General features: G+C 38.5%; 1 protein-coding gene across 1 annotated transcript in view; it reads right to left on the bottom strand.

Annotated features, from left to right (window-relative positions):
• Positions 1 to 6,775: 6,775 nt before the first annotated feature.
• Positions 6,776 to 26,979, bottom strand: part of LOC114646078 (sorting nexin-27-like) — a 167,545-nt gene continuing 147,341 nt past the window's right edge. The window contains 1 exon segment of the mRNA XM_051923278.1: positions 6,776 to 11,781. Within this exon segment, the coding sequence (XP_051779238.1) occupies positions 11,711 to 11,781 (71 nt within the window). The 3' untranslated portion in view covers positions 6,776 to 11,710.

Genomic DNA, 26,979 nt, shown 5'->3' on the forward strand with positions numbered 1-26,979 from the left:
TTTTTGCTTTTTTGATTTTGTGAAGATACATTTCAATGCATCTGCGTTATTGTGGTAGAGTCCTTGGCTGACTCAATTCTCCCCTTCATTCTCTTTATTACGTGGACCTTAACAGAATGTCTCAAATCCTATCCATTGCCTTTATATGCTTATTCTTATGAACCTTGTTATCGCTCTGTTTCTTTTACATCTATTACCCCAGGCGATTAGAGTACTAGAACAGACAGGACAGAAAGTTACATATTTGTTCATCATGTATTATAGATAATACGTTTTAGGGGGTTGTTGTTTGTTTAATCACTTATGTATTATTTATATGTTTTCCTCTCTCTCAAGCTTCTTTAAATGGTATAACTAGTGCCATAAAAAAGCAAACAGAATGTGGCTTTGCAAACCTGATACAATCACACAAGCAGCTCGTCCAAAGATAGAAAGAATATACAGCAAGGATAAAAGCGAGGCTGAAACGACTCAGAACTTGCCTGTCTCCATAAATGTGGCATGTGTGATTGCTGTTTAAAGAAGTTGGATGAACTTTCACATGCTATGACAAGTCACGGACTGTTCCTGGTACTGTGGCATTTGTTTATGGCGGAGAACCGGCTTAAATATATTTCAGATGCTATTTAATGGTGGACGGTTTTCATCTGATAGGATCAGACAAAGTGCTAAAAGCAGGAGAGTGTCTGAAGGAGATGTGAGCACATTACAATTAAAGCTGATAAGTGTGATCCAGACTTCAAATAACTCGCTGACACTGAATTTGTCCACGCTACTGACTAGGAGCAGTTGCAGCATCCTGCTGATGTTTATTTTTAAACTCGGAAACAGAATGATGAGTAATGCTGAACCAACGTCTAATGGCATGTTCCTTTTTCAGACACAACAAGCTGGACCTGCTTTGTTCAAATGCCTTCAAATGAACATCTCGACAGGTGTGACCATCTTACTGCCACCTGTAGTAATTGATTGCAGCAGTTCTCAAGTATCCTAGCCTGATGTTCTTATGTGTGTTTAGGGGGCTACTGTTTGTTTTATCACTAACTAGCTGTCCCCTGTGACTCCACCAGCATAGTAGTGAAACAGAACAAACTTTAAAAATCAATAAACCAACAGGTATCACTAGCTAAGCAGAGGCAAGGTACGCTCCAAAACGTGGCCACAGGTAGACAGATTCGAACGGAGGCTGGCATGTGAGTGAGGAGGGCCCCACCTGGCTCCCCACTCCTCTCAGCCCTCTGTCTCGGATTAGAGCGAATATATCGCTTCTGCAAGCAAACTATGATACATAGCGCAATGAGAGAGGTCACAAAATCAACCGGAATGTTCAAGCAAATTACAGAAAAAGAAACAGATCTAAATTCATTAAGTAGTTCTCTTGTTCGCTAGCTAAACGGAGGGAAGGTATGCTCCAAGGCAGGTGCATGAGTGAGGAAGGCCCCACCTGGCTCTCCACTACTGACGTCACGCTTCCCCCTCCCCTCGGCCCACTGCCACGGTCTCAGATTAGTGCAAATAAATCTCTCCCGCAAGCAAACTATTATACTTACCGCGATGACAGAGGTTGCAAAAAGAAAAGAAAAATACCCGATCTAAATCTGTTAAGTACCATATATACTCGCATATAAGTCGGGTCTTGAAACCTGAAAAATCGATCATAAAATCAGACACCCGACTTATACACCCGTTCAGAAATGCAACACTTATTTTTTATTTTTTTTTACATCTTCTTGCTTCCTCCAGTCTCACACCAGTTTCTCAGACACATCGAATTTTGTTGCAGTAGCGCAGTTATCAATTTCTTTCACCACTTCAATGACTTTTAATTAAAAACCAGCTTCATATTTTGTTCTGATTGAACGCTCAATCGTAGATAAGGGATGCTCTTATAATAAAGGTGGGTATGAGGGTATGAGATACAAAAAACACAAATCAGTACAAATGTCATTTCGGAATAGTTCGGGTATTACGTTGTGGTCATGTAGGCACAATACATAGGAAAAAAAAGGCAGTGCGCTCTGTGGTTAGTCTCTCAGGTGAGCGTTAGCATTTCATAATCTTTTTAACCAATAGTGTGAGTTTTCCGCATTCGACTTATACGACCGACATTATAAAATACCGGAAATAATACGGTAAAATCAAGTCCTGACTTATCCGCGGGAGAACTTAAACTTGAGTTTATATGGAGGTTCTTTTGTGAAAAATGGACAGACATACAGACAGACATTGTCCTCGCAGGTGGCGCAGTGGTAGTGCTGCTGCTTTGCAGTAAGGAGACTGTGGAAGATTGTGGGTTCGCTTCCCGGTTCCTCCCTGTGTGGATAGCGCTTTGAGTACTGAAAAAAGTGCTATGTAAATGTAATTTATTATTATTATTATTATATGTTGGATTTGATATATACAGTATATATTATACATATAAAGATAAATTATTTATATATTTTCCTCTCTCACAAGCTTCTGTAAAGTTCTAATTTCCCCTTGGGAACATATAAAGTATACTACATCTGTCTGTCTATCTATCTATCTGATAGTGCCAGATGTATAGCTAAAGATGGTAACTTGTAGTTAAACTCGATTTTTCTCTGGTCGGCTCTCTTCTTAGCCAGCTAATCATCTACGTTTATACAACTCTGACAACATTTATTTCTATAGCACATTTTCATACACAGGATGTAGTTCACAGGGCTTTAGAAGATGACAAAGAAATAGTTAAATGTAAAGAAATCCAAATAATTATTGAAGATGAATAATAATGAACAAATAACACAAAAAATAAATACTCCACACTTACTGTACATAAGATAGATATCTAATTAAAGACTTGACTTCTCTATTATATATAGAATCAGTTTTTAAGTCTCTAAAGTTGGGTCAGATGGCCAGGGAGGACAGAAAGAATAAGACCTCTCAACAGACTCGAGCTGAAATCTTTGACTGCATATTTAACATCAAACCTCCCACCATTATAAAATCAACATTTCATAGGAAAACTAGGGTGTTGTACCGTGTTAGCCATTACGAATGTAGGGAGAAGTCAAGCAAAATGACATCTTTTATTGGCTAACTGAAAAGATTACAATATGCAAGCTTTTGAGGCAACTCAGGCCCCTTCTTCAGGCAACATGTAATACAGAGACTGGAGCTCCCTGTATTTATAGACACCAAGACAAATACAGGATTGGAAAACCATTAAGTGAGACATCTTAAATAACAGAAGACTTTCACTCTGGAACTGCTGGATAAATAATAACTAAATAAATAACTTAATGTAAGAGAGGTAACAGTAGGACATCATGTACAGTAGGTTTAGACACTTTCATCAGTCAAAATACGTATGGCCTATGGGAAGAAGCAGCACCTTCTCAGTCTCTCTGAAGTGGACTTTAGGCAGCACTACTGTTTACCTGACAACGGCACAGAAAAGAGGCCACTGTTGGGATGGCTGGTATCACGGATAATTTTCTTTGTTCTGGTCTGACGTCACTCGGTGTTGTTGTTTCTGAAGTTAGCGAGACCTCATCCAAAGATCCATTCATCTGACTGCACCACTCTCTACAGAGCATTCTGGTCCCACTGTGTGCTGTTGCCAAACCAGGCAGTAGTACATCCAATCAGGATACTTGCAATGGTGGATGTGTATAAGTTCTTTAGGATTCTTGCAGGGCAGCCCTGAAATCCCAGAGGCATCTGAGGTAGTAAAGAGAGACGTTGTGGTGCCTTCTTCACTAAAGTATTGATGTGCTTGGACCGGGTCAGGTCCTCTGTGATGTAGATACCGAGGTATGTGTTCTAAAAAGTGCACTACTAGCGATTTTATTTCTGTTTTGAGTTTGTATTGTTTGCTTAGTAAACAAATTGTATTTTCTAATTATAATAGTTGTGGCTATTCAACACATAGCCAGGACTTGCCGTGGCTGCACTGAATTGGGCACAACATAGAAAAGTACAGCAGTGCACAGACACCTCATCTTGCCAAACCAGACTTCATTTAATGAAGAGCTGTTAACAGTTCTCCGAAATAAAATGCCTCAACCACAGCGTTGGTGCCTTTCTAGAAGAGTCCTTTCTCAGTGCTGGGCCTTCCATCACTTGGATTTCAATTGGATTTGAGTGACTTTTCAGACTAGCTGTTTTCTTTCTTTAGTATGAGACATGTCTGCAATCAGTCATTCAGCCTGTTTAAATAAAGAAAAGTAGTCATTGTGCTGTTTGGTGTCATCATGTGTCCCACACTGAACACAGACCAGAGAAAGTAAATGACAGAGTTGTCCGAGGTGATCAGAAAGAAAATTATAGACAAGCATGTTAAAGACAAAGGGTATAAGTCCATCTCCAAGTAGCTTGATATTCCTATGACGACGATTGTAAATATTATGAAGAAGTTTAACGGAATGTGTACAAAACAATATTCTTAAAATTAATGATATGCATATATTCAGAGAGGATCATAAGCATATATGAAAATAAGTTTTCAATCCTAATGCACGCGAGTACAGTAAAGGGTTAAACCATGAAAAGCCCTTGCCTGCATATTTTATTATTTTGCTCTTTTCAGCTGCAAATCACCGATATCTTGTTGCTAAGCTCAAAAACTTTAGTCAAGGACACTGTGTACTTTGAGAGGGTTAAGCAGGCCATTGTTTTAGAAATGTAGCTGCTCAAAAAACTTCAACCTTGAGAGATGTGTGGACGTCAACTAACTTTCATTTGAACAGCACAGTGTCTCATCTGTGGGTCTTCCAGGTTTCGACTTAAGATGTGTTCTTGATCAATGAATTAGTTTTGGACACCTGCAGAAGTAATGATGGCAATTTCAGTCAAGTGATGGACATTAGGTAATGATGGGAAGAACCAAAAGAAGGAGAGTTTATTGCATAAGTGGTAAGAATTGTAATAAATTAGCTGAATTGGCTAATTGCTCATCTCACTTGATTCAAGTCAGTGTATGCATCACGCAGTAAAGCTCGATTCTGCTATCTTCCTGAGACTCCGTGTGCCTTCTTTGAGCAGTTTGTTTCTGCCACAATGAATGTAGGCAACTTCCCTGAACCACAAGAAGAAAATCGACCTCCGAATGGGCACAGTGGCAGACAAAAAGCCAATGACAACTTCTAAAGAGATACAAGCTGAAGTCCAAGGTCAGGGTCTCTCAGTGTCTGATCATACCATCCATCACTTTTTGAGTGACAGTGGGCTCAATGGAAAGAAAAAACATAAAAAGGCCAAACTGGAATTTGTTAAAACGCATATTGATAAGCCACAATACTCCTGGGAGAAGGTCCTTTGACAAAATTGGAGCTTTCAGGCAAGTCACATCAGCTCTATGTCCACAGATGAAAAAGTGAAAGCTTCAAGGAAAAGAACACCATACCTGTTATGAAACATGGAGGAGGCTCACTTATGTTTTAGCATGGCTTTTCTCCGTCTGGCATGGAGTGTCTCGAGTCTGCACAGGGAACAATGAAATCTCAGGACTATCAAGACATTCTGGAGCCAAACATGCTGCCTAGTGTCAGAAAGCATGGGGTCTATCGCAAGTCGTGAATCCTCCAACAGGATAATGACGCCAAACACACAGCTAAAGTAAAAGCACCAAAGAATGGCCAAGAGCAAAGCGTCGTGACTATTTCTGAAGTGGCCTTTTATGAGCCCTGATTTAAATCCTATCATCTATGAAAGAAATGAGACATGCAGTCTGAAGAAGACCCCCTTCAAGCCTGACACAGCAGGAGTATTTTGCTCAGGAAGAGCGGGCCAGAAGTCTTGCTGAGAGCTACAGAAATCTCTTATCTGCAGTGATTGCCTCTAAAGGATGTGCAACAACATATTACATTAAGGGTCCCATTATTTTTGTCCAGTGCAATTTTCATTTGTGTGATTTGAAATATTCTGTTCAATCAAAACTCTAAAGCAAAGTCTGATTTTTGTTAAACGCGGAATAAACAATCATGGGTGCCAATTACTTTTGTCACTTTCATGTTATTTTGGAGGCAATTGTTGGCTCTTCTTTTTTCAAGGTGGGGTACAAAAAAATTTGTCCACATCTGTACATCAAACTGTGAGATTGAATTGTAATCATTTATAAGGTAGCTCAAGCATAAGCACTTTTCAGGAAGCCACACAGCCCATCATAGCTCATCAGTCTCTGCTCATCTAAACTTTGAGTCAAGATGTTAAGTTCCCAAACTACTACCATCATCATTCTGTCCTGGGAGTGCGTTTTCTCAAATTTAATTACACCAAAGGCTGTCACAAGCATTTTTACAAGGAACGTAAATAACATAAGTTTTTTATTGCCATCCCAAAACCCTTCTTAATATGAATAAAAAGTGCTACTTTGTTAACTCCATTGCGAAAGGTGTCCAAAAAAAAAAAAAAAGCATCAAGGGGTCAACTGAAAAATGAACGATTGACAACGGGATGGTGTTGAACGAGAAGTCAATTTCACTCAGCCTGGGCCCTGCGTTCTAAGTCAGGATGAGCCTCTAAGTGCAGTTTGCCCGTTCTTCTGGCCTTTGGGTGTTTCCTGTTGCGATCCAAAGGCATGTCGACTAGAAGCTGACCCAGTCCATGTACACTCCATCTTTGTATTAATATGTCTTGACGGAAACTAATGGAAGGCGGCATAGCATTTCTAAGCACAACGTAAAGTGGCAGACACTTCACAGCTCGGAAAGTTTTTTCTTTGTATCTCAAAGGATGGCTGCTTTACATTGTAAAGCAAAAACAAGAAAGAGGAACATCTCCAAGTTAAAATACAAAAAATAACAACTCATCAATAAATCATTTTATTTAAAAGAATATGTTACAATTTATTACACTAAGTGACATTACCAAACAGGTTTCTTCTTCTGTCTATTTAGAGCAGTTAGGTATTTTTCTTTTTTTCATTTTTTTTTTTGTTAAACAAGAAATTAAACACTGTTAGAATTTTTCTTTAATCTTTTCACATTTTTTTAAACAGATCACAAACAAACATACCATGATGAAAACACAATTAGAATTTTTTCAAATAAATTTTAACAGTGCAGGATTGCAGTCTGGTCAGAATGCTGCTAGAGGGACAGTGTAAGGCTGCAGCCGGAGGGGACTGGAGAGCCACCCCAGGCGCAGGCTGGACCGGGCCCACCGTCACAAGATGATAAAAATGCCAACTAATTAAGAAATGCACAAGGATTCTCTTCCTTTTCTTGGTGCTACAGTATGCATCTTGAACAAAATGAAGGAGGATATGATGGCATGAGGCTATGGGATCTCGATTAACAAAAATAACATTTAGAACAGGCACTGAAATCACTGCTTTGTCTAGAATGCCAGTTACAGAGGCAACACTTTTAATGCCAAATGGTGACACTGCCATATCTAGAATTGTAATACCCAACAACTGCTTCCACCCAAGCTGTTATAAAAAGCAAATTTTTGGGAAACAGTAAATCAAGCAGTCTGGTTGTTTCTTTTAGTACTTAGGAGTGCAAAGCACCCAGCCAGTAATGGCAACGACTATTTTGGGGGTACAATTATGGGGGGCTGCACTAAAATCCAGTGCATCCAAACATCTCTGCTTTGAAATGAAGCCTGTGCTTCCTAGCACCAACATCAAATTACACAATCGTGATTAAAGAGAGTGAAACACCACGAGTCTGTGCCATCAGAACATGATTTTCATTTTACAAAACACATCAAAACTATAAAATGCGAGTATCTATAAAGGTCCATAATAACCCTGTCTGTGTAAGTAGCCAGTGACAAATGTCTCCTGTGAGCAAACTGCTAGAGTGACTTGCTCGAAGAATAAGCTCAAACACACCAAACCCACAACTGGTGCCGCAGTTTTCTGTCCCAGAAGGTCTCGCTTTTCTTCAGTTTATAAGATTTCAGTTTCTTAAACTATCTGGCTAACAGTCTTTTTTGGGGCACCATAAGAAAATGTCTTTTTATCAACCCACATAAGCACAGTCACATCTCTTTCTCTCGCTTTTTTCCATTTATGCACATTTTCTCAAACTTAGAAAAGCTCTAATTTTAAACACAATAAAGACAAAAACTGCATTTGTGGTGCTGTACTCTGCGCTTCCATCTTAACCAAAATCTCCCACTGATCAACAATAAAAAGGCAGAAGATGCTCAGAAAATATTCCAGTGATGTCAAGATGTAACTTTACTTTAAATAATTCCTTTTCATTCATTTTTAACATGCTCATTCAAGGACTGACGTTGCCTGCATGCCCAAGATCAAAATCAGACATGTTGAGCTGGGCGCTCTGTCAAAGTGTCTGGATGCCCAGCTCGTGGATCATTGACAGCTGGCTTCATTTCACATGTCTGGTTAACCCTGAGAAGTAAACTGGTAACTCTATTAGTCCACCAATCTGTAAGATCTGTGAAATGTTTGAAGGAATTTAAATGGCGTCCATTAAAAAGAAAAACGTTTCTCAAAGTGAATTCTGTCAGTCTTAAGAATTGACTGTCAAGATTTATCTAAGGATTTATTTTATTGTGGATTATTGTAGATCTATTTTTGCTAACTGCTGCCCTTTTCAGAAGTATGACAGCTCTGGATTTGTGTATCTCCGGATGTTCCAGCAGTGCCTGGCTTTTTGAAGTGTAGGTTCTGAACTCTACAGGACAAAGCTGACAGGAGTGCTCAGTTGGTTTCTGCTAGGGAGTCTGTTAGTGAGCATTGGTGCATTAATCAGTCAGCGTCCAGCTTGCACGGGTTAGCCTCTCAATCCAGCCTCAACAGTTTACAGCCCTGAGGGACAGGCCAGCTGGTGAATATTCGGCATCAGCACGGCCCTCAGAGAGAAAACTCTGCTTAAGCAGATCAACACAGATAACTTCCCCAAAGCTGACAGCAGAAAAAGACTTCAAGTCCAATGAACAAGCTCATTTGTTACTGAGCGCACTGATAACCGATGGACTTTTACCTTGATTAAGGGCTTTTCTCATTGATTAAGGCAGCATTCCATTAAAGCTTGCCTGTCTCACGATGAGTGGTGGATGTGTATTTGTGTACCTTTACAGCCCCTAAAAATCAAGGCACTGAAAATACAGAAGAGGAAACGGAGAGCAGTTTCTTTGTAGTTGGACACTTAACATTTCACTGAAGAAAAGAGTAAGCAGAAGGTAAGCCAAGGTTAAACATGTTTTTTCCTTTAAATCCAGAAGTCAGTCAATTTCAGCTTATGAAGAAAACTCTTGACACAATATCCACAAATTAAAAATTAGAAACATCTTTAAAAGCAAGAATGACTTCAAGATGAATAGTTTTCTTGCTGAGTTGTGGCTCCATGAAAAAAACGTCAGCTCTCAAACAAACCATGTGCAAGTCACAGAGCAAACTCTCAATGCTGGGGACACCTGCCATTCTGCAGTTTATTATATGAGCGGCAGGATAGGGAATTCTGTAAAACTGCCACGGAGCAAAGAAGGCGAGAAATTAACATCTGGATACAGCAGCAGTAAAAACATACAGGAAAGAATAGAACACCACAAAGTGTTCCTGACAGATGTCTGGGTCCAATAAATTGCTCTGTACTATAGATATTGTGCATTAAAATAAGGAGTGCTTGTACATACAAAGTCTTTTCTATGGTCTTTTATTCACAAAAGGGTGCATTAAATATGTGAGGCATACTACAGGATATCAAAGCAGTAATAAGATCCAGATGCATAAAATAAAAACAAGTATGGAGTCACAAAAGGCTGTGCACAAACGGCAATCATGTACAGTAGTCTGACTGCTTTGACATCCATGAACTACCAAAACTGGCTTGGAAATACTATAGAAATGTTAAGGATAAAAAAAGCAGCTTGTACATTCTTTGGTGATGAAAATGTTAAGTAATACTATTCTGGCAAGCAGCCTCAGACTGCCAGGCCAAGTCAAGTACTCAGCAGGGGATCTTTGCAAATCCATTTGTGTGCAGTAACTGTGATTACATATATTTTTTCCTGCTGACTTCAATGAATGTGATGCATTAAGTTAAAAAAAAAAAAAAAAAAAAAAACCTCACTTCAGTATGTGATTTTTTTTGACCAGGCTGCTTCCAGCACCTTACCTGCTGTGAAATCTGTAAAATGACAGAGCTCTTCAAGTAAGTCATCTCTCTCTCTCTTATCCTGTCTTGGGGTTTCTAATATTAAAAAAAAAAGAGGAGGGCTGCTCCTGCCAAAGAGAATTGTGGAAGCGGATGATTTGCTGGATTTTTGGCACTTTCGTGTTAGTAACTTTATTCGTTGCTTATAAATAGTAACTTGTGTATGGAACACACCCTACCTCCCTGTTTTGAGTTTCTCGTCAACTTACTTTATATTGGAAGCCATTTAAAATAGTGCAGAAAAAAAAAATACTCAAAGTACAGCAACATTATGCAAAGTAGCCTTTATAACCAATGAAACTTCTTCCTCCTGATCAAGCACCTCACCCAGATGACTGGGTGCAGATGGGGATGTTGAGCAATGAGATAGCGTCTAAGCAAAAACATTCCAGAGGGCCAATGCTAGAAACAGATTAAGGCCATAATGTCATTAACTCACAGAATAAATTAAAAAAAGGTTGGTGTGTACAACTTACGACAAAAAAGGTCTCCACTTGTCATTTTTGTAGAAGAATCTTTGCTTCATATGATAAATTTTTTTTTACAGGTTTCATCGGATAGCGTAATTCCATATTTCAGTGCTTAAATATGTGGTCCTCACTGTTTTGTCTGAAATCAGTTAGGGATTGAGAAAGAAAAGGTAACAACAAAACCAGGAGATTGACATATAAGTAGCTTCAGTTTCCTTAACAATTTAGCTAATTTTTTTCTTGGTTTGCAATTACTACAGAGCAAGAAAGCCCCTGGTAAAGCATTTGAGACATAACATGTAATTCACGGGGGCCGTTTTCCCAAGAAACTCTTGAATCCCTACAGTACTAGTAATGCCTGTCTACTTCAATTTACCCGATCTGGACCAAACTCGAAAACACAAAAATAAGACAAAAAGTTAACAAAACTTCAAACAAAAAACCTTTCACTTGAGGACTCTTTCTGAACGTTTTCCCTATTTACAGAAGGTCTTAGATCAAATCAGCATGAAACTACAACAAAGATTTGCTGAAGGTACAGGCAGGACAGAAATCCAGAAAGAAGAACCTGTAATACAAAATTTTAGTGTTCTAAGTATAGCAGCTGCTTGGATGAGATACAGCGAAATGTTTTCCACCATTGCTCTTTCAAACACATCCTTGGACACATTCACCTACTTGAAGCTTGTTGCTGAACAACGGTGCCATCTTTTGTGAAGTGCAGAAAAGGTGCAGATCTGCTACTTGTGTTACCTTCTGGTTCTAGGTTCACACTTTTAAAGGCCCAATATAATCCTTAGCATTTGATCTCTGCTTTGTTCCACTCTGTGGTGCCCCACTTAGCCTCCAGGCACTATGCTGGGCACATTCTGCCTATCTCCATGTGAGCCAGGACCTGTGAGAGGCTATCGAACACCTTTTGAGCGTCCTCTCACACTTCCCTTCAGTTCAGGATGCCGTAAATGACAAATGACATTTGACCAATGATACCGTTGATTCGAGGACAATTCTGGCCTGGGTTTAAGTACTCAATGAAGACAACACCTAGGATGTTCTTAATGTTTAAATCTCATTGCTCAATATTTTTTTCTTCCATGTCCGTGGATTTTTGAAACTAATGATTTATCTTTTTTGCTTTTATGATGTTGCGATCTCTCCTCCTAGGTGGCACCATCCCTTCTGTTTGATCTCAACAGCAGGAAGATATTCTGAAATAGACGAGAGAAAGAAATGTTTACTCGGACTACAAGTTCTCAGAAAGAATCCCATCTTAAAAAATAGGCAGGTATATAATAAAAATGTTAGTACTTTTGAAAGTATACCACAAAATGCACAAAACAAGGTTACAGAAGATCATACTCATCATCGTGATGTTGATTATTGTTAGTCACTACTGACAGAGATCATTCAGAACCTCTTAAAACGATTAAACTGTTGACTCAAAATACCCCAGTATATCTGTACAGCTTATGTAAGTACAGAAAATATAAAATAAATGAAGAAATCATACTAATCTAGGGTTACTGACACAATAAGTGAAAGTCAAAATATATTGTTCATTGCTATCAGCAGTCTAAAAATGATCTAAGATGGGAAGCTGATACTATTACAGATGACCAGTGGTGCAGACACACCATCTGTCATTTAATTGCTTGACGCTAGAAAGATGAATGTCATGCTGATTATGTTATTAACAATTTGAAGTTGCTAATACTGTGTGGAAAACTTTAAGCAGTAAAAGGCAGTCAAGGAAAATTTAAATGGGCAAACACAAACAAAGCATAAACAACTAGATTAAACAAAATTTCATTTTAATTTCTGTTTATAATCAAAATTGATGCCTTATGTAAAAAAAATGTTTAGGTGAGACATGAATTCTGCAAAAAAGAAAAAAAAAACTCGAAACAGAATGAATTTAAAGCAGTTACAATTTATTCCCTAACCTAATGTCTGACACTGTGAAGCTAATACCTTGTAAGAAAAATAAATATCACCTCTTAAAATTGCTTGTTGGCAACTGTGCAGATTTACTTAATTTCCTAATGTAGCTTTTTTTTTGTACATTTGGTCTAAATTCCTAGATTCATTGCAGTTAACACTTGAATGAAATGACATACACCGATAAAAAGTGTGTCAGCAGTGATGCTCACAGCAAAATGACAAATCACAGAGGGGAAGTGATTTAGCACGTCACTGAAATTTGGAAATGATTAAAGGGGAAAAAAGGCTGACTGGAAATACTGCCACTTAGTACTGTGAAGAGTTTCTGGAAAAATAACCTCATGCTGAGATAAAAGTGACAAAATTGATGGCCACCACTAAATAGTAAGGGGCAAATGAATTGTATATTACACCTTGCAAAAATATTTAGATCCTTCAAAAAATTTCAGATGTTGCTGGAGAAACAATTTAAAGATATAAATGTTTGTCAATAAATATTACAAAATAAACCAAAAAATGAAAGGTGTTTTGTGTAAGTGGAAAATGTGCATACTTATGCAACGCACAGTGTGTTTTCAGTCAAAGATGTAATTGTATTTCCTTGTAAATGAGGCAAAGGAAGACATCAGAGAACTTGAAACTCTAGACAGCCAGATAAAGGGCTTGTAGTAATCAAAGACAAAACTCTTGTGCTGAGCATTGGCTAATGTGTTGTATGCTGTGCTCAGCTTGGGAAGTAGTAACTGTTTTGGATATACCAGATATCTGAATAAACCAATCAGGAAGGCAACATTACTCACTAGCAGAAAAAGAGGATGATGGCAGAATTATATGCCAACAAGAACAATGCTTATCCTTTCTATGAAGGTACTGTAATAGAGCACATTTAGCAACCTGTTTCTCCCACCATGGCATGCTTAGAGGTGCTACTCAGGCTCTTTTTGCTTAAAGCTTTCACTGTCCTGCTCCACTGACAGACTGAGAAGATCATTCCTCCCCCAAACTATGCGACTCTTCAATTCCACCAGAGGGTGTAAACGTTGAACATTATTCAAGTTATTGTCTGTTTTTTTTTTTTTTTACCTGCATTTTTTATTACTCTTTAATTTAATATTTTTTGCTGCTGCAGCATGTGAATTTCCCCCTGGGATTAATAAAGTATCTATCTATCTATCTATCTATCTATCTATCTATCTATCTATCTATCTATCTATCTATCTATCTATCTATCTAATTCCTCCTCACATTGTACCTGTCTTTACCCAATCTGGATATAACAGCCACAATTTATTTTGGGATGTCATAAATTCAATATACACTGGCTTTATTATGAGTATTGTTCTCGTACTTGTGTATCGGTTTGCACTATGTTTATAAACACTTTCTTATACAATGTTGAACCAGGATTGTAAATTTCCCTTCAGAGATCAGTAATGTAATATTAATTTATAATCCATAATGGTCACAAATATTCTGTATTCTGTACACTAGGTGTGTGCCTCTCCATAAACACACTTGTACACAGTCTCTCAAAGAAAAGACGAGAACATTCACCTGCACTCTCTCTTCAATGAACTCCATTTCAGTGACCACAATATATGATGTGAGGTATGCGTAGGGGGGTGGGGATACACTCCTATTAGGTAACAATAGCAGGAATATTAAAACACCACTGCTGTATTTTACAACTCCCCAAAATGGAGCCATCATTACTGGAGATAAGCAACTTACATTTCTGAATGCCTAACTGTAGGACTTGGAATGCTGACACTCAGCATGCCTCACAATCTGTAACAGTAATGGAGATAAGCAGCTACCACCTATGGCACCTACCTAAAAATACAGAGCACACATGCCAACATTCTCAGTCACACAGTTTGGGGTTTGAATGCATTACACTGGGACAAATTTAGGTCTAGAAATTCTTCTTTAATGAGGCTCTACACATGAAAAAGTAAACAATATATAAAAAAAAACACTTTGGTCTGTGACCTTTCATACTGTTGGTTGATTTATTGTTACATTAAGTTTAATTACTTTATTGATTGTCAAGCTATGTTTGTAAATTTATTAGTTATTACATCTTTTCACTTGTGGCAATCTACTGTTTTTTTTTTTTTTTTGTACCTGTCCTACTACACTTGCTAAACAAACACGCCCTAGCCTAATGTTACTGAATTAAGTTTACCTGTTTTATAAGTGGATAAAAGTGTCTGCCAAGCAAATAAATGTATATGTTTTTTTTTTTTTTTTTTTTTAAGTATTATACTTAGTTATGTACTTTGTTGAACTATGTGTAGCAGCTACAGCAAGCAGATACTATTTTGAATAACACAATAAACACTTGACAACACTTAGGGCTCGTTTATACTTCATGCTCAGAACACGTACGTGCCCACATCATGGCTGCCATGCGTTATCAGCGTTCATTTGATGCGTCCTCTGGGCAGGTCCTCAGAAATTAATGCGACGCGTGTGTGAGTTGCAGTACCAGCAAAAAGTCGGGGGGCGCAGTGTGCTAAAAGTTGGAATGTGACGTTAGAGTCTCTGTTTACTATCTACATGTGACAGAAAGCTTTGCGGATCCTACGAGATCGGTGTGCGTGCTTCGATGTTTGATGAATGGTTCGATGTGGTGAAGCAAAATGCTGACATACAGATGTATCCGTGGTGCTTTTATATTCAAGCGTTGCATATTCCCGATTGTAAATGACACGATACATTTTAAAAGTCTCACATACCATCTTCTGTGCCGTCTTTTTTTCTAGGGCTTCAATCCGGTCCTGACAGCAGCGGATCGCCACATCGAGCACATTAAATGTATGATATTCTAACTCTCTGCACATTTAGAATCCTTAGATTTATACTTGATATCACTTTCATGATGAAATGCATTAAAGTATGTATGTCACATGTTACAGATAAATTGGTAATTTCGTTTATAATGAATACTGTTAATAATTACACACATGGGGGTTACAGGGTGGCGGAGCATTAGCGCTGCTGTCTTGCAGGGAGTCACATCGCTGATATTCCCTGCTTGGAGTTTACATGTTTTCCTGCTGGGTTTCCACAGTGTGCTCCGGTTTCCTTCCAAAGATATGCAGATTTGGTACACTAAAATTATGCTAGTGTATGCGAGTGCTTGTATTCACCTTGCGATGAGTGGATGCCTTGTCCAGGGATTGTTTCAGCCTTGTGCCCAATGCTAGCTGAAATGGACAAATCCCTGGACTGATGGATTTAATCATTAAACATCCTTTTCAGAGATATTGTGGTAAGGTGTCATCGGAATTTAATGGGTGTTACAGGCAATTCACTTCACAACACAGTGAAGCCGAATCTGTTCTCACCATGATAATATCTCGTACTGCCACGTGGTGGATTCCTCCTGATTTACGCAAAGCACGCACGCAAGTATAAACACTACAACGCCTGCGTAGCAGGAGCGTCTGCTGCAGCATGCGTCGCGTGAAGTATAAATCCAGCCTTGGTTAAATTGGTTGGGAAAAGGTGATGACGAGGAGTTCTGAAGTCTTGTCAAAAAAAGTGTGATGAGATTAAATTTAGGACTCTGATCAAATAATTCAATCACATCAGTATTTATTTTTTAAGCCACTAAAATGCCAATTTGGCAATATGCTTTACTCATCACCCTGATCAAAAACAAATGTGTTCCCCCAAGTCGCTTTTGGCAGTGGACAGCAGTCTTAATTCTTTTGGTCAATATGTTGTCCTCTATTCATCTTTCTCTCAGTCCTGACAAAAGCATCCCCTCCCCACTGAATGACTATGCCACTGTAAGGATTGCATGAACTGGAGAGGCCTGCAGGATTTGATTTGTTTAACATTCAGATCAAAAGTTCTTCATTTTTTTTTAATTGAGTTACTTTCACATATCTGCAAATCAGCTCTAGGGCTTCTTTCATCTGGGTCATCCATAAAGGTCCATTCTTATGGAATGCATTAATGATTATTGATCCATGACCAACATTTTTACTCATAGCCAGTGATATCTGTTAACTCTTTCAAAAAACTTCTTTTGCAGTAGCTTCCGCAAAATGTGGCCTATTCTAGGGCTATTAAGTTTATGGAAAATGCAAGTCTACACAGTAAACATTTTTTTATACTTTTGGGCTATGGACTACATAGAGCTGCAAGAGATGTTTTATCCCCTTAGAAGAAGCATTTCTAGGATACCCCAGACTTTGGTTTTTCTGTAATCAAATCTCAGACTTGGTTCCATTTTTTCAGCGTTTATTTTATATAATATATTGTGAGACCTAATAGAATGAAAGAATTTGTTTCTAACAAACTAATGCAAAGCTAGTGATAAACAATTTTCCAATAATATATTGTGTAAACTGCACAACACTGATTCAGAGCACACTTACAATTACAAAGGAGATGAAACTCCTTTAAGCAGATTATTTTTATTTTACACTTTTCAGCGCACACTTGCAATTACAAAGGAGATGGAACTCCTTTAAGTAGATTATTTTTATTTTACATTTTGGGTGAACACTTGCAAATCCTGACAAATCAGATTTAGTATATTGAGCAAAGCTTTGCAAATCACAGAAAAAAAAAATAATTCAGTCTATTACAGGTTTAAAGTCACACACAACAAAATGAAGGAATTTGAATACACTTTCAAGGACTGAATATGGAAGCAAATAAACCTCTGCAGTCCTGAGTAATTCTGCTCACAATAGACTGATTCTATGTAATATTTTATCCCTAGTGAGTAATAACTGAGTACAAGAAGAAAATTGGTAACAGGTATTTACCTCCATAGAATTACATTTACCCCAGGAAGAATGAGCCAAAAACCATGATTTTATTTTTTCAGCAAGGAAAAAAATGTTATTATGTGTAACAGAAACATGCACATATTCAAATCATCAACATAAATACTGATGCGAATTTAGTGCACGTCCTTTGTGAGGTATGTTTTGAGACAGTCACCAATGTAAAGCCTGATATTGTAATTGAGACAGTAGAATTCATGGGCCTATTAGAGCGGTTTGGTCGTACAGTGTCATATCATGTGTCAATATTTGATAACCGATTCAGATCTTCACCACTATCGCTCGATTTGAGTGGTGATTCACTTTTTTGCTTGCCATTGTGCTTTTCTTTAGTGGCTCTGCCTCACTCATGAATATTGATGAGTTACCTTAGTGTTATCATAAAGAGGCAGAAAGGACAGAAATATTCTTTTTTTGTTTTGCAGCATGATATTATATTATCCATTAGATAGCAGCAGAAAACTGTCCCAAAGGTTATTTGGTTTTAACACTAAAGATTACCACTACTCATCACCCTGAGCCTGAATTGGGTTTAACAGTTAATTGCATAAAATTCCAAGTAAGGAGGTTAAAGAGCATGAATATTGAACAAAACAAAATGTATTTCATGTATAAATAAAATGAACTGTGTGTTTCAATAGCAGCAATAATTGGTTGCCATTACCAAATTACCAAAGTCTTACACTTAAATTGTAACTACAATAATCCCTCGCTGTATCGCGCTTCGCCTTTTGCGGCTTCACTCTATCGCAGATTTATATGTAAGCATATTTAAATATATATCGCGGATTTTTTGCTGGTTCGCGGATTGCTGCGGACAAGGGGTCTTTTAATTTCTTGTACATGCTTCCTCAGTTGGTTTGCCCAGTTGATTTCATACAAGGGACGCTATTGGCAGATGGCTGAGAAGCTACCCAACTTACTTTTCTCTCTCTATCTCTTGCGCTGACTTTCTCTGATCCTGACGTAGGGGGATTGAGCAGGGGGGCTGTTCGCACACCTAGACGATACGGACGCTCGTCTAAAAATGCTGAAAGATTATCTTCACGTTGCTACCTTCTGTGCAGCTGCTTCGTGAAGCGATGCTTTGCATACTTAAAAACACGAAGGGCACGTATTGATTTTCGATTGTTTGTTTTTCTCTGTCTCTCTCTTTCTCTGCTCCTGACGGAGGGGATGTGAGCTGCCGCCTTCAACAGCTTTGTGCCGCGGTGCTTCGCATACTTAAAAGCCAAATAGCCCTATTGATTTGTTTGCTTTTCTCTATCTCTCTGACATTATCTGCTCCTGATGCGCACTCCTTTGAAGAGGAAGATATGTTTGCATTCTTTTAATTGTGAGAAGGAACTGTCATCTCTGTCTTGTCATGGAGCACAGTTTAAACTTTTGAAAAAGAGACAAATGTTTGTTTGCAGTGTTTTAATAATGTTCCTGTCTCTCTACAACCTCCTGTGTTTCTGCGAAAATCTGTGACCCAAGCATGACAATATAAAAATAACCATATAAACATATGGTTTCTACTTCGCGGATTTTCTTATTTCGCGGGTGGCTCTGGAACGCAACCCCCACGATGGAGGAGGGATTACTGTACTGTATTCATGGGGAATACAGTGCTAAGAATGAATCATTAAGTGAGTTCTTTAAAATGATTTTTTGGACTATGACAATTTTAGATGTGCATATCCAAGGATTTATATCATCAACACTCTCAAAACACTAAAACACACAACCCTACCAAATCCAGTTCAAGGTTGTGGGGGCTGGAGCCTATTCTGGCACCATCATTTTATACTTAGAAACTTTACTTTCATTAAGAAAACTTTACAATCGATGAACAGTTTCAGCTTTAGATTAGGTACTGCAAAAATATCTATAATGAATAAAAGATATATAAAGATGTTAATGACTTATTAATAAAGTTTAAGTGTTACCAACATATGTTTTATAATTTAATGACATTTAAAAGAATGTTAGTGTGCATGAACATATAACCTGTTAAGAATTATATTTGTTAATGAAAGTATATTATACAGTGTTACCTGAACAAGATCTGGCCTCTTTGAGCCATTAACGCACAAACCCACATATACATGAGGTCTAATAAGAATAGTTATTTAATAAAATATGCATATTTTAAGATTGTGGGAAGAAAATCTGAGTGCCTGGAGAAAAAAGTACACAGCAGTTTGAACCCAGAATGCTATCTCTATGAGGCAATCAATCTCAATTTTTATGGCGTCCTTCAAACCGTGGACTATCATCAGGCAACTTATAGGGATGACAAGATCTCAATACACTTTTATGTTAAAATAATTGAACCTCTCTCTATCTATACATACAACCTTCACACAATATTAAAAATACATAAATAAAATAATAGTTTCAAGAAATATACCAGTGGAAGACACTAGTAGGACCGTGGAAGTATGTGTGACATACTTTTAAACAGCAAGTGTGAAATTAAACTATCCAGGAGACATATATACATATTAACATTAGTGATACACAAGGTGACCTGAAGAGCAGAGCCAGCACAGTTACAAAATGAAACAACAAAACTGGGCACATATTTACAGACTCCTGGGACTTTTCAGTTTCTAGGCTATGAACCCAATTTAATACTGTACACGTCCAGTGAGGCAGTGACAGCAAAACCAAAATGACTAACAAAGGCCATGTGTCAAATTACACTTTTAAATAGATCTGCACAACACTGGATATTTTTAAGGCAATTAATAAAGTAAAATAAATCTGAAATACAATGGCATAATTTTTAAACATTTTTCACCTAAGCTCAAGCATCATCCTTAACCTGAAAACAAATTTTATCTTAAAATAAATAGCCCAGTACTAGATGGGATTATAATTTCATCTATTATCCTTTACTTTCACATTACTGCATCTTGTTTTATGACAATCACATGAATCTTTATGATTTCAATCTCCTATATACTATAAAGGAGTAAAAATCAACAGATTTATTAGCAGTCTAGAAGGATACAATATAAACTACCAGAGTTTCAAGACTAAATAAATCCACTGGTACTGTGGAAACGACAAAAAGACCATTTACTATCAAAGAGAATTTCAAAACTCTTTGGGAGCTTCAAGGCTGCCATAAATTCAAAAACAGCTATGTTAGTACCCAATGAGCTGAACAAACTTTACTGCCTTTTTAGGCTCAGAACAAAGAGCAATCCATCACAATCGTTATGAGCCACAGAGCTCTATACCTCACTGAATATGATGCCTACACGACCTGTAAGAAAAAGTCTGTTCAAACCATGGTATGTTGCGCATCCTGAAAATGTTTGTATATCAACTAACTCGTTCACTTGGCATTGTGATCACCTCATACATACTGTCAAGGCAGTAATTTCAGAATGCTGTTTATAGACTACAGCTCTTGCCTTAAACACAAATGTACCCACAATGTTGCATATAGAAAAATAAAGAACTGGCAATGTCTACCAACATATGCTGGATTTTTGAATGGCCACAAAAGGACTGTAAATGTGGATAGATCAAACCTTATCCAAGCATAACTACACAGTTGAGCTCCTCTGGGATGCTGCCACAGATCCAGACTATACTATTTTATATATTTAAAATTAACTATAAAGCCACCTTATTAACAGACATGATAAACTACATACAGTAGGGTAATTATGTGGCTCGGAGGCTGAGGGTAAAGGTCTAAAACAGGAGACGGCTTAGTAGGGTTTTGTTTCTAAATGCCAAGCATAAAAAGACCCTCATTATTGTTTATTGCTATTACTGCTGCAGGCAAGGAATCTTAAAAATGAATGTCTTGCACGAATGCACCGTTACTGAAAAGAAGGGGATATGGTTCCATAAACATAAGACACAAAAATCAGGAGATTCTGTGTGCATTTTATTAATATCCTAAAGTAAAGATCATAAAGCTTTGGACATCTATTAACTAATGGACCCACTTTCCAGTGTTGTCATTTCTTGAATGGCAGTAAATCTATTTCAACAGCATCAAATTATAACTCTCTCTGAAAACCTCCAGTTAGTAAAGGAATCAAAGCATTAATAAAAGTTCACTCTGCCCTACACTGAATATGCTGGCATAAACTACTACTGCATTTTCAATTTCCCAATGATAGGCATAAAAAAAAGAAAAATAATGTATTTGCAAACAACTTCTTAGGTTATCAGTGTAAATTGCTTGGAGTCTATACAACAGATATGTTTACAAAGAAGGCATGTGATCTAGCTCCACTATAAAAAGAGCAGTTATAGCTGACAGGAGTGGCACCCAGTGTGGTCTCCTGCTGCTGCAGCCCATCTGCTTCAAGGTTTGATGTGTTGTGTGTTCAGAGATGCTCTTCTGCATACATCAGTTGTAACAAGTGGTTATTTGAGTCACTGTTGCCTTTCTATCAGCTCGAACAAGTATGGCCATTATCTTCTGACCTCTGCAATCAAGAAGGCATTTTCACCCAGAGAACTGCTGCTCACTCGATATTAAACTCTAGAGATGATTGTGTGTGAAAATCTCAACAGGTACAGTTTCAGAAATACTCAGACCAGCCCATCTGGTACCAACAATCATTTCACATTTAAAGTCACTTAAATCACCTTTCCTCCCCATTCTGATACTCTGTTTGAACTTCAGCTGGTTGTTTTGACAATTCCTACATGCCTAAATGCATTGAGTTGCTGCCACATGATTGGCTGATTAGATATTTGCGTTATCAAGAAGTTGAACAGGTGTATCTAATAAAGTGACCAGTGAGTGATACCACAGTGAGCACAGCTGAAGTAAACTGTGAAGCGCCATTTAAGATTAAACATGGTCTTGAATGATACAAATTCAGTCATAAAGGATTATTGCAACAAAAAAAGAAGAAAAATAGAATCCCGAAGGACAAGGTCTGAAAAGAAACAGATTTGTGCTGCTCTAGACAATGTATTTCAGAGTTTTTCAATGTAAGCCTCTTTTATACAAATTAACATTGCAAGTATAGTGGTTTAGAAAGCATTGCTTTTGTGATCATGTAAGGGATTTGATGTAAACATTTACCATTTGAAAACACATTCATTATAGTTACAGTATGATAGAAGTAAAAGAATGATTAATTACAAATAATTAGTAATATTTGTTCCAGTTGCAAATAAACCTGACCAAGGGCCCATAGAAGTTAAGGAAAAATGAATAATGAATCATCCTTGAAATAATGCTAACAAGATTACAATATGCAATATGCACAAAGAATAACACTGCACAACAAAGTTTTTGCTTCTTTAACACTGTTGGGTGTTTCTAATAGATATTTGGGTGCTGATCACGAATATCACATCAAAATTTACCCATCACGTACCATTTCAGTTTTGTCATGATTCTTTCTTATATTCGTATCCAAACATTTTCGCTCCCGTAAGTGACTTATCAACAATGCTTTGTGCAGCCTGGACATGTCCAGGCATGGAATCAGGCCAGGTTGGAAGCTGTTCTGTGGAAGTTGACATCCTGGGCAAGTCTGAACGGGCTTAATGCTGTCTCAACATGCAATAAAGGTGGCTTGCATACACTGATCCTGCTCATTTGGTTAATATACTGTAGATAGTCAGTGTGTATAGTAAAGTATAGTATCAGTAGCAATATAACAGTAAGCAAGCTTGATGCTATAGACGTTTTGGTGTCGGGCGGTATGTCTCGTCAATGTCGTAACAGCCGCGATACATTCTGCAATATCTGGGCAAATATACACTTGCACCTCATAGACATTGGATGACTGCTCTTGTGAAGAAAAATTATCATCTGTATTTTAGCTGCATAATTGGTGACCAAGACAAGGAATGGGCACCTCTCATTTGCTGTTCGACATTTGCTGTCAGTCTGAAAGCCTGTCTCAGAGGCACTCAAAAGAAGATGACGTTTGCTGTTCCGATGATATGGCGAGAACAGAAAGACCATGTGATGGACTGTTACTTCTGTTTGACTAATGTGTCTGGTTTCTCTGCCAAAAACAAGAAGTCAATTGAATATCCTAATCTGCCTTCAGCAATGAGACCCATGCCACATGACAACAGTCTTCCAATTTCCGAAACCACCAGAGGACCTTAGACGAACCAGATGAAGAAACTGCAATGCAGGGTACTGACAGTGACACTGACCCGGATTTTGAACCGTGCTCATCAGGCGATCCACATCTGATAACAGTCCGAATAGAATGATTTGGTCAGAGATTTGGGTCTGTCAAAATCAAAAACCGAACTGCTGGGTTCGAGACTGTAGGAATGGTGTTTGCTGTCACCAGGAATTAAAATTTCTGTGTTTCGAGGCCGACATCATGATATAACCAAATTTTTTCCACAAGTCGACAGTCTCTGTTTCTGTTGTGACATTGAAGGATTGTTCTTGGCCTTGGGTTGTGATCACAAACCGGAAGAGTGGCGTCTCTTCATTGATTTGTCAATGTTAAGCCTGAAAGCTGTTCTGCTACATAATGGCAACATTTATTCTTTAGTACCTGTTGGCTATGCAGCACACATGAAAGAAACGTATGAGAATATGGAACTGTTGCTGATGCAAGTCCAGTATAGCAGGTACAACTGGAATATCTGTGGAGATCTTAAAGTTGTTGCTCTGTTACTAGAACTGCAGCTTGGCTATACAAAGTACTGTTGTTTCATCTGTGAATGGGACAGCCGTGCCAAAGAGTCACACTATTCTTGACAGAACTGGCCACTCTGTAAAAAGTTAGTTCCAGGACAGAAAAATGTGGCAAATGAATCGCTTGTCGACCCGGCAAAGATATTTTTGGCTCCTCTTCACATAAAACTGGGACTCATGAAGAATTTTGTGAAAGCACTGAACAAGGAAGGTAAAGGTTTTCGTTATTTAGGCCAGATGTTCCCAAGAATTACTGACACCAAGATCAAAGAGGGCAATTTTGTTGGTCTCCAGATCAGACATGTTTTGAGTGACAAGCAGTTTGAAGATTTGTTACTTGGGCCGGAAAAAATTGCCTGGAAAGCCTTCAAAGACATTGTGTGACAATTTTCTGGGCAATTACTGAGCCCCAAACTACATTCAGCTGGTAGACAAACTTCTCAAAGCATACAAGACAATGAAGTGCAACTTGTCACTCAAGATTCATTTCCTCCACTCACACTTGGACTTCTTCCCCGCAAATCTCAGTGCTGTCAGTGATGAACACGGTGAAAGGTTTCACCTGGACATTGCTACGATGGAGAAACGATACCAGGACAACTGGAATCTGTCAATGCTTGCTGACTACTGTTGGACACTGCAACGTGATGCACCAGACATTGAATACAAAAGAAAATCAGGAGGAAAAACACTCTTAATTCTATTGAATTTAATAGCTTATGAGAAACATAAATGTGACTAATATGTTATTGTTAGTAAACATATAAATGTCTATTTCTCTGAGTTCCTACGTGATGCAGTAAAACCAAAGCTATATTAGTGCATATACCTGTCACAATCAGCAAAAACATTTCAGGAAGCAAGACTTTAAAAAAAAATTGTTGTGCAGTGTAATATGCATAATTTGCATTAATGTCAATCTTACAACAGAATCCACCATATCCGTCTGTCCTGTTATAGAAGCATTACAGAATATTGGAAGTCACAGTTTAATAACAAATATATGCATGTTGACGTTATGAAGTTATTATGAGATACAAGCTTTGAGGGAATACAGATAAACAAAAAATGTGAAGTATCTCAATGTAAGCTCTGACACCGATCGTACAGGGACCGAACAGCCCTTATCAGGGGGTCCAGTACCCCGTACTCTCGGAGTACCCCCCATAGGATTCCCCAAGGGACACGGTACGATCGGTGTCAGAGCTTGGTCCGCATTGCTGTCAGAAAGTCGAACCCATTTCCAGTGAGAGTTGGACTCCGCCAGGGCTGCCCTTTGTCACCGATTCTGTTCATAACTTTTATGGACAGAATTTCTAGGCGCAGCCAGGGTGTTGAGGGGGTCGGGTTTGGTGGACTCAGGATTGGGTCACTGCTTTTTGCAGATGATGTTGTCCTGTTTGCTTCATCAGGCCGTGATCTTCAGCTTTCTCTGGATCGGTTCGCAGCCGAGTGTGAAGCAGCTGGGATGGGAATCAGCACCTCCAAATCCGAGACCATGGTCCTCAGCCGGAAAAGGGTGGAGTGCCATCTCAGGGTTGGTAGCGAGATCCTGCCCCAAGTGGAGGAGTTCAAGTATCTCGGGGTCTTGTTCATGAGTGAGGGAAGAATGGAGCATGAGATCGACAGGCGGATCGGTGCGGCATCCGCAGTAATGTGGGCTCTGCATCGGTCTGTCGTGGTGAAAAAGGAGCTGAGCCGCCAGGCGAAGCTCTCAATTTACCAGTCGATCTATGTTCCTACCCTCACCTATGGTCATGAGCTATGGGTAGTGACCGAAAGAACGAGATCGCGAATACAAGCGGCTGAAATGAGTTTCCTCCGCAGGGTGTCTGGGCTCTCCTTTAAAGATAGGGTGAGAAGCTCAGTCATCCAGGAGGGGCTCAGAGTAGAGCCGCTGCTCCTCCGCATCGAGAGGAGTCAGATGAGGTGGCTTGGGCATCTGATCAGGATGCCTCCTGGACGCCTCCCTGGTGAGGTGTTCCGGGCACGTCTAACCGGGAGGAGGCCCCGAGGAAGACCCAGGACACGCTGGAGGGACTATGTCTCTTGGCTGGCCTGGGAACGCCTTGGGATTCTCCCGGAAGAGCTAGAAGAAGTGGCCGGGGAGAGGGAAGTCTGGGTATCTCTGTTCAAGCTGCTGCCCCCGCGACCCGACCTTGGATAAGCGGAAGAGGATGGATGGATCTCAATGTAATTCCAATAATATGATCACAGCAACTAATCACTATGCATTTCCACTTTCATTAATATGTTCACTCACACATACCAGAAAAATGCAAAATCTAAAATTGTAGCAATACTGGGGAATAACAAAACCCTTTTAAAACTGTTGGGGGGAAAAAGACCACCAGAACAGACAGTTCAGGGAATTTTACATTATAGCAAAATTACTGTAAATATGTTGGTTCGCCTCTACAAAACACAAAAATTTTAAGAAAAAGAAAAAAAAAACCCTAAATATGATATGGAAGTCTATTTACTACTTAAACAGCACTTTCAAGTAACCTTGCAATGAAACGGCTATATTTGCACAACTGGTAAAAAAAACTCATCATTTGCCCACCATTATTTAGAGGATAATTACAATAGAACTTTCACATGCAATGGACTAAAGAACCTCACTAGCTTGGACTGTGCTTAAAAGAAAAAAGCATTATCTACTTACTCCGCAACAAAACAGACATACTGATGCCAGAAGTCTAAATATTAAGTTCTGCTTTAATAATGTCAGGTGGCTTATCCAAATTAAAAGTTTATACACTGCCATTATAAAATGCAAAAATATGCACCATATGATACATTATTGTAAGTTTAATATTTTGGGTAACCATTTCTTGACAGGAACTACTCAACATTGATTTTATCTGTGTCCTGGTAACATTATGTGCACTTATTTGGATGACCTGAAAAAAAGCAAAAAAACTTTTTAATCTCTTATGGCTGTACACCTGAATTTAGATTGTACACTTCAGTAGTCATCCATACATCCTAATCTAGCAGTCTTC

Source organism: Erpetoichthys calabaricus, chromosome 2, assembly GCF_900747795.2.
Source record: "Erpetoichthys calabaricus chromosome 2, fErpCal1.3, whole genome shotgun sequence".
Lineage (NCBI taxonomy): Eukaryota > Metazoa > Chordata > Cladistia > Polypteriformes > Polypteridae > Erpetoichthys > Erpetoichthys calabaricus.